Consider the following 12,833-nt stretch of genomic DNA (forward strand, 5'->3'; position numbering starts at 1 on the left):
TTAACAGGGAACCTGTGCCCATTGTTGGCTTAGTAGCCTACATTACATCGAGCTGTTGCAAACGCGAGAGACATCCTGTAGGCTAGGCTACTGTTGATGAAAATAGCCTCTCGAGGTACCTTACACATCCCCCATGCAAAACGTTTGACCATGGTTATCCGTCGGGGTTTTTTGAGTTAATAAACTCCATAAATAACCATTAATTTGTCATTTCATGCCTGCTCCCTGTTGTTTCCTATGGAGTTGTCCGAGCTGATGTCCGAGTCCCGTTGAGGCTGGACTGTCATTGGCTCATCAGCGTTCTAAGGGTGGCGCCGACCTCTTGGAGAGCTATGGCTACACCCCTTCCCGCTCGCTGCCATCCTCATCAGCTGGTATGCTCAAGGTGCCCAAGAGGAACCTCAGCACAATGGGAGAGAGAGCGTTCTCCTTCCTACACAGCCCCAAAGCTAACGACATCAGGCAGTGTGAATCCTCTGCCCAGTTTAAAAAGGAACTGAAAACCTCTTTAGACTAGCCAATGGACTGTGATATGGCTAAATGGACTATATATATTTTATATATATATATAGGCCTATATATATATATAATTTTTCTCCTTTTTTGATATATATACATTTTTTCTATTAGTTTTATCTGTGAAGCGACCTTGGGTGTCCTGAAAGGCGTTTTTAAATTAAATGTATTATTTATTTATTATTATTTTATAAAACAAGCGCTCCTTCGAAATTTGGTGCAAAGCTAGTGCAAATCGAAGGCTATCATCAATAGGCTGGCAGTTGAGTTAACGGCAGTGGACAAAATCAGGGCACAGTGTAGGCCACAACTAACACTCACATTCTTCCCCCACTCAGTTTCAACGAGTTCAAAGTAATGTGAATACCTCCATCTCTCAGTAGCGTTGGCTGCGTCTTGCTTGCTATGATTGCACTTCACGCTGCAGCCCATAGATATCTATGCTGCAGTCTCTGTCACGTACTGTAACGCGTCACACACAACACTGTTTATTAGTAAACCGAATATGGCCTTTTTCGGTTTATTTCATTCAGAATAAGGTGTAGCCTATACAAGACACATGGAAATGTGCTGATGGTTATATTTATTTTTATACCATTATTATTGTTGTGGTTATTATGATTTTATACATGTAGTTGCTACTTTTAATACTAGGCCTACTGTTTTGTGTATTGTTATTATTCTATGCTGTAAGTTGCTTTGGATAAAAGCATCTTCCAAACAACCATAACCATAAACTAAAGCCATCCTCAAACCACAAGACTTTGACAAGATTTGGGAATTTTGAAAGGATTCTTGAAAGATTGTAGTCTTTTGAGTAAAGCTTGAATGGGGGGCATTAGTTAAAAGACTGCAATCTTTCAATAATATTTCTCAAATCTTGTCAAAGTCTTCTGATGTATGGGTAGCATAATGTGTGAAAACTGTATAATTGGGGCAGCTGTGGCCTACTAGTTAGCGCCTCAGACTTGTAACCGGAGGGTTGCCGGTTCGAACCCCGACCAGTAGGCACGGCTGAAGTGCCCTTGAGCAAGGCACCTAACCCCTCACTGCTCCCCGAGCGCCGCTGTTGTTGCAGGCAGCTCACTGTGCCAGGGTTAGTGTATGCTTCACCTCACTGTGTGTTCACTGTGTGCTGAGTGTGTTTCACTAATTCACGGATTGGGATAAATGCACGGGATCAAAAGAGTATACTTCTACTTATACTTATGTGAATGCACACTGAAGCCTTGAGCGGTTCCCTAGGCTATTGTTACTTTCAGTTATAAATTCATTGTAGGAGACAATAGAAACATGGTGGCCATCTTTCTTTGAATGACTTATTTTGCTTTTAGGTGGAACTGGCGACCAAGTACAGAAACAAAACATGTGGGCTTTGTGGAGACTTCAATGGCATCCAGATCTATAATGAGTTCACTGAAAATGGTATATCATCCACTTGTAATAAACTGTTTTCATACACTGTTGTTATATACTTTGTGCTCACAGCCACAACGTGTCCACTATGCTAAACACCTTCACATGATGTATGTGTCATTACCATGGGGGTAATTTTAATGTTTTGTATGATTCAGGTGAGTCACTGAGTGTTGTTGATTATGGTCACAAGTTTAAAGGAGATGGCCCGACTGAGGTCTGTGAAGAGGTTGACATCAGGCCAAATGATGAATGCTCAAATGCGGTAGGTGTTCCATTATGACAGGTATTTAACAGGATGGCAGAAGCCGTCTTTTCTGACATTTTGCCCATTCCAGCCAATATTTCCCAAAATGGTTAAGTAAATAAGTTTCCTGTGTCTAAAATATTGACATATTTAGCTGTCTGTTAGTACCATAGCATCACACACAAATCTCAGCATTATATTATTCGGTATAATATTCCAGGTCTACAAGTTTAATTGGAAAAGCAGTTGGACTGAACATAGTTTTTGTTCAGTTCCTTTGTTTTGCTACTTCTGTCCTCTTTAAAATGTCTACAACCAAACCGGACCTGTTATTTTCCCTCTCCACAGACGGTTATATGTGGACAGTGGTTGACACTTCCTGAATTCAGTGACTGCCGGTCTCTGATCCCTACGGAGGATTTTGTGCAGGCGTGTGTGAAGGACTTGTGTCAGTGCAACACCAGCAGGGAGGTGTGTGTCTGTGATACGCTCGCCGAGTTCTCACGCCAGTGCGGCCATGCAGGAGGAACACCCCAAGAGTGGAGGAGCCCCGATTTCTGTAGTACGTAATTATAGCCTCTATATGCTTACACATTGTTTGCCTGGTTTTAAGCAACTACAGTGTCCCTGTTAGCCAAGGTGTATTTGGCCTGAAAAACATTGAAGACCTCTGATATAGTACAACTGACCAACATATATGATGTTGTACCCTAATAGGCTTAAGAACCTTATTTGGGCCCTATTCATGATGATAACTTTTATTTGACTTAAATTAGCACTGCCAAGGTTATTAACTCACCATCCAATACATATAAGTATAGAATAATATGTTGCAGTGTAGTACACTCCATAGCACAATATAGAATGGTACAGTGTCCACAGTGACACCTAAAGACGATACCCCTCACAAACCCACCGCTTTGCTATAAACAGGAGCAACTTGCCCTTTGAACATGGAGCACCAGGAGTGTGGCAATCCTTGCCCTGATACCTGCTCTAATCAGGAAAGGAGTAAGCTATGTGATGAACACTGCACTGATGGATGTTTCTGCCCCAATGGTAAGGTCAACAAGAACCTCAGGGTCTCTGAAAAAGTAATATTAAACTAACCATCTGATAATTGACCAGGGACTAGGATAAACACCATTGATAAGAAGTCTTATCACACATATATATATATATATAGCATACATACTACTAATAATACTACAAATAATAATAAATCATCTTTTAAATAAAAACGGTCTTGTCCCTATAAGGAACTGTTTTCGATGACATCACGCAGTTGGGTTGTGTCCAGCGTGAGGACTGTCCCTGCTATCACAATGGCCAAGTGTACAAGTCTGGACAATCATACTCCAGATTCTGCCAGAACTGGTGAGACAAAAGAGATGAGGGGCCACTGCATTACATGTTCATTTGTTTTTTAATAATGTACAACTATTCTACACTCACCAGCAGACTAATCAAGATTAACAGTAATGTTCTCTTCTTTACATTTTTCTTTGAACGTCATTGTCTGTTTGAGGGGCATGTTCTTGACAGCCTTCAGATATTCACGTTCGTGTAGACAAGGCCTAAGTATGCAAATTAATCAATAGAAGTGGGGAGTAGACACGTATACACTAACTACAGTGTTTGCTTGGTAGCTTTGCAAATTATCTGGACCTCTGGCTGTCTTCGGCTATGGCTGTTGTGTGCATGATTCATGCTATCCCAGTCAATCAATCAGTCTGTGACTGTTGTGTGCATGATTCATGCTATTTCAGTCAATTAGTCAGTCTGTGGCTGATTCTGGTTGATGTAAAATGTCTCCCTTCACAGCACCTGTGAGCAGGGACAGTGGAGGTGCCTCCAGCTGGAATGCCCAGGCACCTGTTCACTGACGGGGGGCTCTCACATCAACACCTTTGATGGGACGACATACACCTTTCACGGAGAGTGCTTCTACATCCTGGCAATGGTCAGACACACATAAATAAACACACACACACACACTGTTCACTTAGACATTCTACTGTATGTCATTTCATGTCAGGTGGTAACACAATTTTCATTCTTGCCACTTTTACAGATGTTTTTTTTAGCCATTTAACTTTAAATCCTTAATATAACATATTATTTGTATGTGCTTTATAAATAGTGCTTTGACTTTAAGATAAATTGATATTACTTTTTATCAAGTAGACATTCAGTCAACCATGTACATAGTACTTTGTTTCATTCATAAAAGACACTGCAACTCTATAGGCCTACTTTGTTGCTCAACAGTGGCATGAGATTAATGAGCTTCGTATAAATGACACACCGTGATCACACATTAGTTTATTTTCTTTGGTGCTCTCTTATCTTATGGGGTGGTGGTAGCATAGTGGCTAAGGAGCTGGGCTAGCATGCAGCAGCCTAAAAAGTTGTGGGTTCAATACCTGGCTTCCACTGTTGTGCCCTTGAGCAAGGCACTTACTCTGGTGACAATGGTCCTTGTAATATAATCGACATATGTAATTTGCTTTGGATAAAAGTGTCTGCTAAATGAGTACATGCAATTGTAAATCTAAGACTTAGACTTATACTAACACACTGGCCCCTTTTCTCTACAGCTGGAGGACATAACAGTTCTGGCAGAGATCAGATCATGCGAGGAGAGTTCCACAGTGTCCTGTTTGAAGTCGGTCACTCTGAAAACAATTGAAACTATTGTGAGTCATCTTCTCTAAAGATAATAGTGCATTGAAATGTCAAAATGCAAATTCAATGTTAAAATTAACTGGCAAAATAATATCAATACTTTGATATTATTCATTTGAATTGTTGATCTCCCTGCTCCTGAACTCAACAGGTTGTCATTAAATCAAGCGGAACTGTGTCAGTCAATGGAATGCCTACTACACTGCCGTTGCACAACAGTGAGTGCTCATTGCTAAACCTAAAAAAATACCTTAAAGCTACAGTGTACACCTAGTACCACCTAGTGGTGAAGTTCTTGAAGTTCTGTTGTTGTTTTTTGTCTTTTCCACTAAGCCTAAAAACATATGTTAACTAATTTTGTTTGTAAGTAAACTTACAAATGTTCATGCTATGTTTTTTTTCATACTCTCTGTATTGTTTTCTCCTTGTCTAAAGGCTACTTCAAAATATTCAAGCCCTCAACATTCTACATCATTGCGTACCACGATGGGCTGCACATGGAAATTCAGTTGATACCCATCATGCAGGTTAACATCATAGCCAGCCCTAAATCCAAAACAAAAACAACCGGTATGTTTTTGTGTGATATGTTTTTTTAGTCTTTGTTACTCTCTAGTCACATATTGTTAATGCTTTTTATGTTAAATTATATGTAAGGAACACTGTGACAAAATTCAGATTAAGTACATTTGCATAGCCTGCAGCACCCTGTGACATATTCCTGTCTTCCTCAGGTCTCTGTGGAAACTTTAATGATGTCATGAATGATGACTTTAAAACTGAGAGCGGCTTGACTGAAGGGAGTGCAGTGTCTTTTGCCAACACCTGGAAGGTTCATGGCAAATGTCCGGACGTGAAGCAAACCAATGAGAACCCTTGTAGCATGAATGTGGAAAAAGGTTGGCCAACTGCTTTGGAACATGTATCCTAACATGTAGCCTATCTATAGACCAGATACACTGTCTGTTTTATACTATATATGTTTGAAATTCTAAAACAGACTTTGTGCAAACAACTAAACACATTTATCTACATTCAACCCATCAGTCAAAATGAGACCCTTTTGGAACAGAATTTGTACTTGGAAAATGTAATCAGTGCAGTGGTTTATCTCAAGCAATTTTGCACATATACTGAACCGAATAAAAAATACCTGTTTTCATTTCAGCCAACTATGCCAGGTCATGGTGTCCTCTGCTCACTGCTCGTAATGGAGTTTTTGCCCCATGTCATTTGGAAGTCAATCCAGAATCCTTCAAAGATGTGAGAATCCTTTCATAGTATATTTACTTATGTTACTTAGTTTTATATTTTGTATTCCCTATTATTAACAAGTGTTTATAAACACCTAATAGATAAGGAGCAATGATAATAATAATATTTATAATGATGATGTGATGAAGTAAATCAACCAGAATTTCTACAGTTATCTCAGTAAAGATGTGCATCTGTGACATGTTTTGTTCTATTCTTTGCTTTAGAACTGTATGTATGACAGCTGTAACTGTGAGAACAGTGAGGAGTGCATGTGTGCAGCACTGTCATCATATGTGCAGGCCTGCTCCGCCAGGGGAATCCTGCTCTCCAACTGGAGGAACGGCATCTGTGGTGAGTCCGCCCACCCTACACAAAGCTACACCAAACTCTCTGTCAGTCACTTTAAGGCTCAATAACGCTCGACTATATACTTATTATTCGAATGCTAGCTGACTGACTGACTCCGCCTTCATTTTGACTTGATTAGTCAAATTAATGTTTGACAAATGCCAATATTAACATCCTACTGGTTGCTTCCTTTACAGATAACTATACTTCTACCTGCCCCCGGACCATGGTCTATTCATACAACATGGTGAGCTGTGGGCGGACTTGTTTATCGCTTAGCAACCACGAGCCCAGCTGTCAGGTGAAATACGGACCAGTGGACGGCTGTGGCTGTGCGGAGGGCACCTACCTGAGCGACAAAGATGAGTGTGTGTCGGAGACCACCTGCCCCTGTGTTCAAAACGGCGACGTCATACGGCCAGGAGAGGTCATCAAGAACGATGGGGTTTTGTGGTAAGATGATGTGACAACACTCATTGTAGGCTACAGAAGGAACTTGAACATTATATGCACCAAAATAATTCAAAGTAGCGTTCAGATTCTCTTCTTTAAACGAAAAGATGTACAATGGACTGATAGCCAACAGGCCTTCTAGTTCCACCATGTTCAGTCTTCATCCGCTTTGCCTCATGGCTTTAAATAGGCACAACTAGCCCAAAAGGTGACATAGAAGCAAACTGGTGCACCTCAACTAGTGTGTGTGTGTGTGTGTGTGTATAGCATAGGTGCACCTAAACTAGTGTGTGTGTGTGTGTATAGTATAGGTGCACCTCAACTAGTGTGTGTGTGTGTGTGTGTGCACGCGTGTGTTATGTGTGTGTGTGTGTGTGTGTGTGTATAGTATAGTATAGGTGCACCTGTAATTTACTTCTTGCTACCTCCTTCTGAGCTTCCAACCACTGACCTTGGTGTCAGCATCATGCTCCGCTTGAGATATCTTGCTTGTTTGTGTGTGCTGTTCCAATTTTGTTTACTTTTTTTCCCCAATTGCTTTGCTAGTCACAGACAACTGGGGGAGATCTTATTTGAGATTACTGAATTCTAACCAGTTTCTTCAGGAGAAATAAAGATACTTCAGAGTATTTTAAGATCATAGGTTTAACTAATAATACTCGTAAACTCTATAAATAATAAAAATAATAAAATAATTCTTGGGCTGAGACAGGAGGAAGGATATTTCTTAGGAGATGAAATGAAGAAATATGAGACAATGGTCAAAATCTTACATAGATGTTAAATTTACTGTAGCTCAATTGTTGTAGGAGAAAAAAGCTTGACAAGGAAGAGATCTTATTTTGAACTTTCCTTGTTACATACAGTATGTTACTTTTTTCTGCACAGTACATGCAGAAGTGGAACACTGCACTGCAGAGGACATTCAAATGAACAAAGTGAGTATTCAAATAAGTTGTTTTTCATCAATAATAACACTGAAAATATTTAAAGGAAACTGATACGAATATGTTATGGTAGGATACAAAGTTTAAACAAAAGCAAAAACCGCAGGGGTCACTAACTAGGTGTTTTTCAACCAAGGAGGAGGCAGTTGAGCAACTGCTGCAGAAGACCTGTGAATGTACAATGTCCATCAAAGCACATCTTGGTCATACTGCCAGTGCCATGTTGCTTAGATTGCTGTTACAGATGCATAGAGTAACTAGGAATTTACATCGCAAAACAAGACATAAGAAAGAGTGAAACGTAAATTAACCCTTAAAGGAGTACCGTCACACCGGTGTGACGGGAATGTTGAGAAATGAACGTTCTAAAGAATATCTGGGTTCATTGAATTCAATATAGAATTTTAGAACCTTCAATTGTTGCGGAACTTAGAACGTTCAAAAACCTACACCTTTAAGGGTTTGCACTGCCTCTGTCTCTAAAGTGACACAACAATGTGTTTATCCATGTGTTTTTCTATCTCTACACTTCAAATAGTAGTAAAGCTTAAACATATGTTATGGTCGACTTGTAATATGCTTGTAAGACTCTGCAGGTGTAAACTGATGCACTGATTCTGATGGAATAGACGGACGCCAGACAGGCGACTAATATAAATTCTCGGTTAAAGTGTAAACATAGAACAAAAGACTATTTTGTAGGATGAGTTCATGGTACTACAAACATGCAAGGAACTGTATAAAACTGTCTCAAGGGTCAGGTGTGGCTTGTGGTTTGTAGGTTGGTAGATTGAAGAAAATAATTTAGAATGTATTGTGGTAAAATGCATGGGGAAATATCAAAGTTAAATATTATTTTACTAATAGTTTCACTGTAATTTACTAATAGTATTACTGTAATTCTAGTGTATATGGGAATACAGATGGCAAAACAATATTACCAACACACAAAGCACTAACACACAAAGCACAGACATGGATAAAATATGCTTTGACAATATTCTTAATACTCCCTGCTTTTATTTTTCAGTTTGCAGTAGTAATATGATCTATGTGAACTGCTCCAACTCGAACGAAACAAAAGGGGCAGAGTGTCAGAGAAGCTGTTTTTCAGGATACCAAGAGTGTGTAAGTCAATTATCTCCAATGTTCATCTCCCAGTACAGTACGCAGTATACATACAGTATACTGTATGAGGCATCATATTGTAAGAGAAGTTATACATTTACAGTAATATATGTGTAGGTACTGAATATGTAGTATACATATGTATGTATGTACAGTAGGCAATGCATGCATATGATTATCATTATTATTACAGTATAGTTAATTGTTATCAATAATTGTTGTGTTTTTTTATTATTAATGTTTTTGTTATTGTCTCTCTGTAGTATAGCACACAGTGCGAGTCTGGCTGTATGTGTCCTCCTGGTGAGTTCCTTGACCAGAATCTTGAGTGTGTGAAGGAGGAGGACTGCCCATGCAAACACAACGGGGTCTACTATGAGCCAGGATCAACAGTCATGGACGACTGCAACACATGGTGAGGACAATGAGCACACAGACTGCTCGGTTAATGCAGATTATTTTTAAATGATTTACAGTACAGTGTTTTTTTGTATCAAACAAAGTTCAAAACATTTCTGGTGTCTGTTTGTAATATAGCACTTGCAAAAACAGAAAGTGGGCGTGTACAACACAAAACTGCTATGGCACTTGTGTGATGTATGGCGATGGACATTACATCACGTTTGATGGGAAACGCTTCACATTTGATGGAGAATGTGATTATTATCTCACTGAGGTAAAACATAATTACACCCATTCTGTAATTCATTAATGTTTATTTTTCTGTTTCTATGTTTTACCACTAACTGTATTTTTGAAACTCTTGTATAGGACGTTGTGTAATTTGTGTAACAAATACTTGTTATATCATTATATAGACATTCACAAGATATTTTTTTCTATTTCTATTTTTCATAATGTCAACATAGTATGCTCTATATTGTCAATATCTCTATGTCTACATTATATGTTTACATTGCTGTAAGCCTATGTCATGTACAATGTTCAGAAAATAGGATGTGCTTCTTCATTATTCAAATGGTTCACATACATGAATGGCTTTACTTCATTCAAGGACGTGTTATTTATAGCTGTGGTCATAGTACATATCCGCATTTCTGCAAGAGCTCCAGAGATGCATGTACCGGACATAGAATATTTTATTCTGCACATGGTTCACACAGATCTGATCTTCTTCATTTCTTATTTGATTCACTGACGTGGTCATGACCTGCAGGATGGTGTTGGGGAAGGGAACAGTTCATTCCACGTCATCACTGAAAACAATCGATGTGGAGCATCCGGGGCTGCATGCTCCAAAGCTGTGAGGGTCTTTATTGAGGTGAGTGGACACATCCTCTGTCCAACTTTCTTAAAGCGGCAGTAAAGAGTTTTGGTCTACAACTAGGAAGCTAACTCAAGAGCTTCCAAAAACCTCTCATACACCACCAACATGCCAAGTCGACACTGATAAAACTCTGCTAACAAGCTGTTGATTATATAGTTGGTACTAATGTTGTACTGTAAAAACATTTCTTACCTTTTTGCATGGTGATCCATTCTGGAACACAGAACTATAGTACATATAATATACTAACCTATACTAGGTAGTTAGAGGGAATAATGTGTGTTTATCTGTGCTTCACGTGACCAGTGTGAGGGGTTTGTTGCTGTAATATCAATGTTATCAGTTTGTTGAAATGAACTGTGAGACATTTTCTGCTTCTTTCACTATATCAATTACTATCTATATGAATTGTAAAACATTACAGGGCTATGAGATTAAACTGGCAGAGGATGACGCCCAAGTGATTAAGCAAAGCAACAATGCTGAGCTGTATCAAATCCACACCATTGGCATATATCTGGTGATTGAGACGAGCAAAGTAGTTCTGATGTGGGATAAGAAGACAACTGTTATGATACGGCTGAGTTCAGAGTTACAGGTAAGTGAATAAAATGTTTGGAAACACAGGCCATACCTTGTATGACTTTTATTATACTGCATCTTAAATATATAAATATAATTATGTGAGCATCCACGCTTAATATGGAAAGCCTCATAGAAATATCCATCATGTTTTAATATAACACCTTTAAAATGTGGTGCTTTCTGATTGGCTGTCACATTTTTTTTTTATCATTCACAGAGTAAAGGGCCGTTCACACCAGGAACGATAACGATAACTATAACCATAACGATAAAAGCGTTCACACTGACCAACGATAAGCAAAGTCTCTCCTTGTGTTAATGAATGTGATGGCTAAAATGTGATGGGGTTCTGATTGGCTGTTAGCTTTTTATCGTTCTTAAAATCGCTCTGAAAGTGATCCCTAACAATATCTTCCTCATGTCGTTATCGTTATAGTTTATGTGTGACTGCCGTCATTCATATTAACAAGAATGATATTTTTTCATAGTTATCATTCTAAGTGTGAACAGCCCTTAAAGGTGCCATGTGTAATGTCCGTCAAAAAATCAATTCATACTCCACATTCCATAAAAGATGGGGGCAGTATACCTCCAGAAAGTGAGTTGGTCTACTCTAGAGTAACAACCAAGACACGTGTATTGCAGTTTGGCTGGCGGTTATGTTGCCTGCATACCGCCTCCCATGGCCGAAACTGGTATTGTGACACCTGTCGGGCTGTGGCTAGTAATTTAGCATGCTAATTCAGGTTGATATCTCTACAGCACTATACCTTGTCATTTTTTTAATGACATCATCACCCTTATTTCTTCTCATTTTTTTGATGCATGTAGCTCATTTTTTGGATATTTTTACTTCAATTCTTACACATGGCACCTTTAACTCTGTAAGTAATGCTAAGTGATAGCATTCTGCATGTTGTGCTTTGAGCGTTCTGCCATTGTTATAGTGAGCAGTGTGGATGTTGGCTGCTTTTATGAGCCATTATAATAATTGATCTTGACTCTCAACACTGTTCTAAAAAATCCCCAAAATTAACTTAGATGTAACAGAGTACTAAACAACAAAACGAAAATAAATACTTTTGTGACTGCACTGTCCAGGGCAAGGTACGTGGCCTTTGTGGAAACTACGACGGCAATGGAAACAATGAATTCATCTCTAGGGCAGGACAAGAAGTCCTCGATGTTGTGTCATTCGGGAACAGCTGGAGCTACTCAGCCAACTGTCCAAAGGCAGTGGAAGTTAAAGACCCATGTGCCGCCGAACCCCACAAGGAGGCTTGGGCACACAAACAGTGCAATATCATCAACAGCAAAGTGTTCGAAGCCTGCCACGTTCTGGTGAGTTCAATGCAAAAGGACCCTGCAAGAAAACTGGCCTATTAACCTCTTCAGTTTAGAGGGTCTGTAATCTGGCTGGGATCTCTAGTGTTCGCTCATTTCAGATACACACACACACACACACACACATACACACACACACACACACACACACCCATAAACTGTTCCAGCCAATCAACACATTAATTCAGCCGCAGAAAAGGGAGGAATGTTATTGAACTCAAGCACCAGCAACTTTTGGCCAGACTTTTAAGTACCTCCTCTCACCCACTCATGAAATTTCTCCCAGGTGGACCGCTCCCCATACTATGACGCATGCGTGAGGGACACCTGTGCCTTGGGAGGAGACTGCGGAGGAAACTGCGAGTGCTTTTGCACAACCATAGCGGCCTACGCTGCAGCATGCAGAATTAAGGGAGCCTGCATCTCATGGAGGACGCCTAAAGTCTGCCGTGAGTGCCCACACCACTAACAAACAGCAAAAGAAACACCACACAAATACCTACACCTACACAACAACAAAACAAACAAAACAACATGACACCATGGCAAGCCTGAAGAAGACTGTGCAAAGTATGAAAAATATCTGTATTATTAACTAGAGAAAAATTAACAGTAC

General features: G+C 39.6%; 1 protein-coding gene across 2 annotated transcripts in view; it reads left to right on the forward strand.

Annotated features, from left to right (window-relative positions):
- Positions 1-12,833, forward strand: part of LOC121724224 (mucin-2-like) — a 59,586-nt gene that overhangs the window by 15,858 nt on the left and 30,895 nt on the right. For both annotated transcript variants that reach the window (XM_042110621.1, XM_042110622.1), the window contains exons 4-24: positions 1,851-1,941; positions 2,091-2,197; positions 2,528-2,741; positions 3,113-3,238; positions 3,439-3,556; positions 4,004-4,142; positions 4,780-4,878; positions 5,019-5,085; positions 5,303-5,437; positions 5,602-5,766; positions 6,036-6,130; positions 6,349-6,475; positions 6,670-6,925; positions 7,814-7,863; positions 8,903-9,000; positions 9,264-9,415; positions 9,538-9,676; positions 10,178-10,282; positions 10,713-10,886; positions 11,975-12,214; positions 12,504-12,666. In XM_042110621.1, the coding sequence (XP_041966555.1) occupies positions 1,851-1,941; positions 2,091-2,197; positions 2,528-2,741; positions 3,113-3,238; positions 3,439-3,556; positions 4,004-4,142; positions 4,780-4,878; positions 5,019-5,085; positions 5,303-5,437; positions 5,602-5,766; positions 6,036-6,130; positions 6,349-6,475; positions 6,670-6,925; positions 7,814-7,863; positions 8,903-9,000; positions 9,264-9,415; positions 9,538-9,676; positions 10,178-10,282; positions 10,713-10,886; positions 11,975-12,214; positions 12,504-12,666 (2,860 nt within the window). The remainder of the gene's footprint in view (positions 1-1,850; positions 1,942-2,090; positions 2,198-2,527; positions 2,742-3,112; positions 3,239-3,438; positions 3,557-4,003; positions 4,143-4,779; positions 4,879-5,018; positions 5,086-5,302; positions 5,438-5,601; positions 5,767-6,035; positions 6,131-6,348; positions 6,476-6,669; positions 6,926-7,813; positions 7,864-8,902; positions 9,001-9,263; positions 9,416-9,537; positions 9,677-10,177; positions 10,283-10,712; positions 10,887-11,974; positions 12,215-12,503; positions 12,667-12,833) is intronic.

This window comes from Alosa sapidissima, chromosome 11 (assembly GCF_018492685.1).
Source record: "Alosa sapidissima isolate fAloSap1 chromosome 11, fAloSap1.pri, whole genome shotgun sequence".
Classification (NCBI taxonomy): Eukaryota; Metazoa; Chordata; class Actinopteri; order Clupeiformes; family Clupeidae; genus Alosa; species Alosa sapidissima.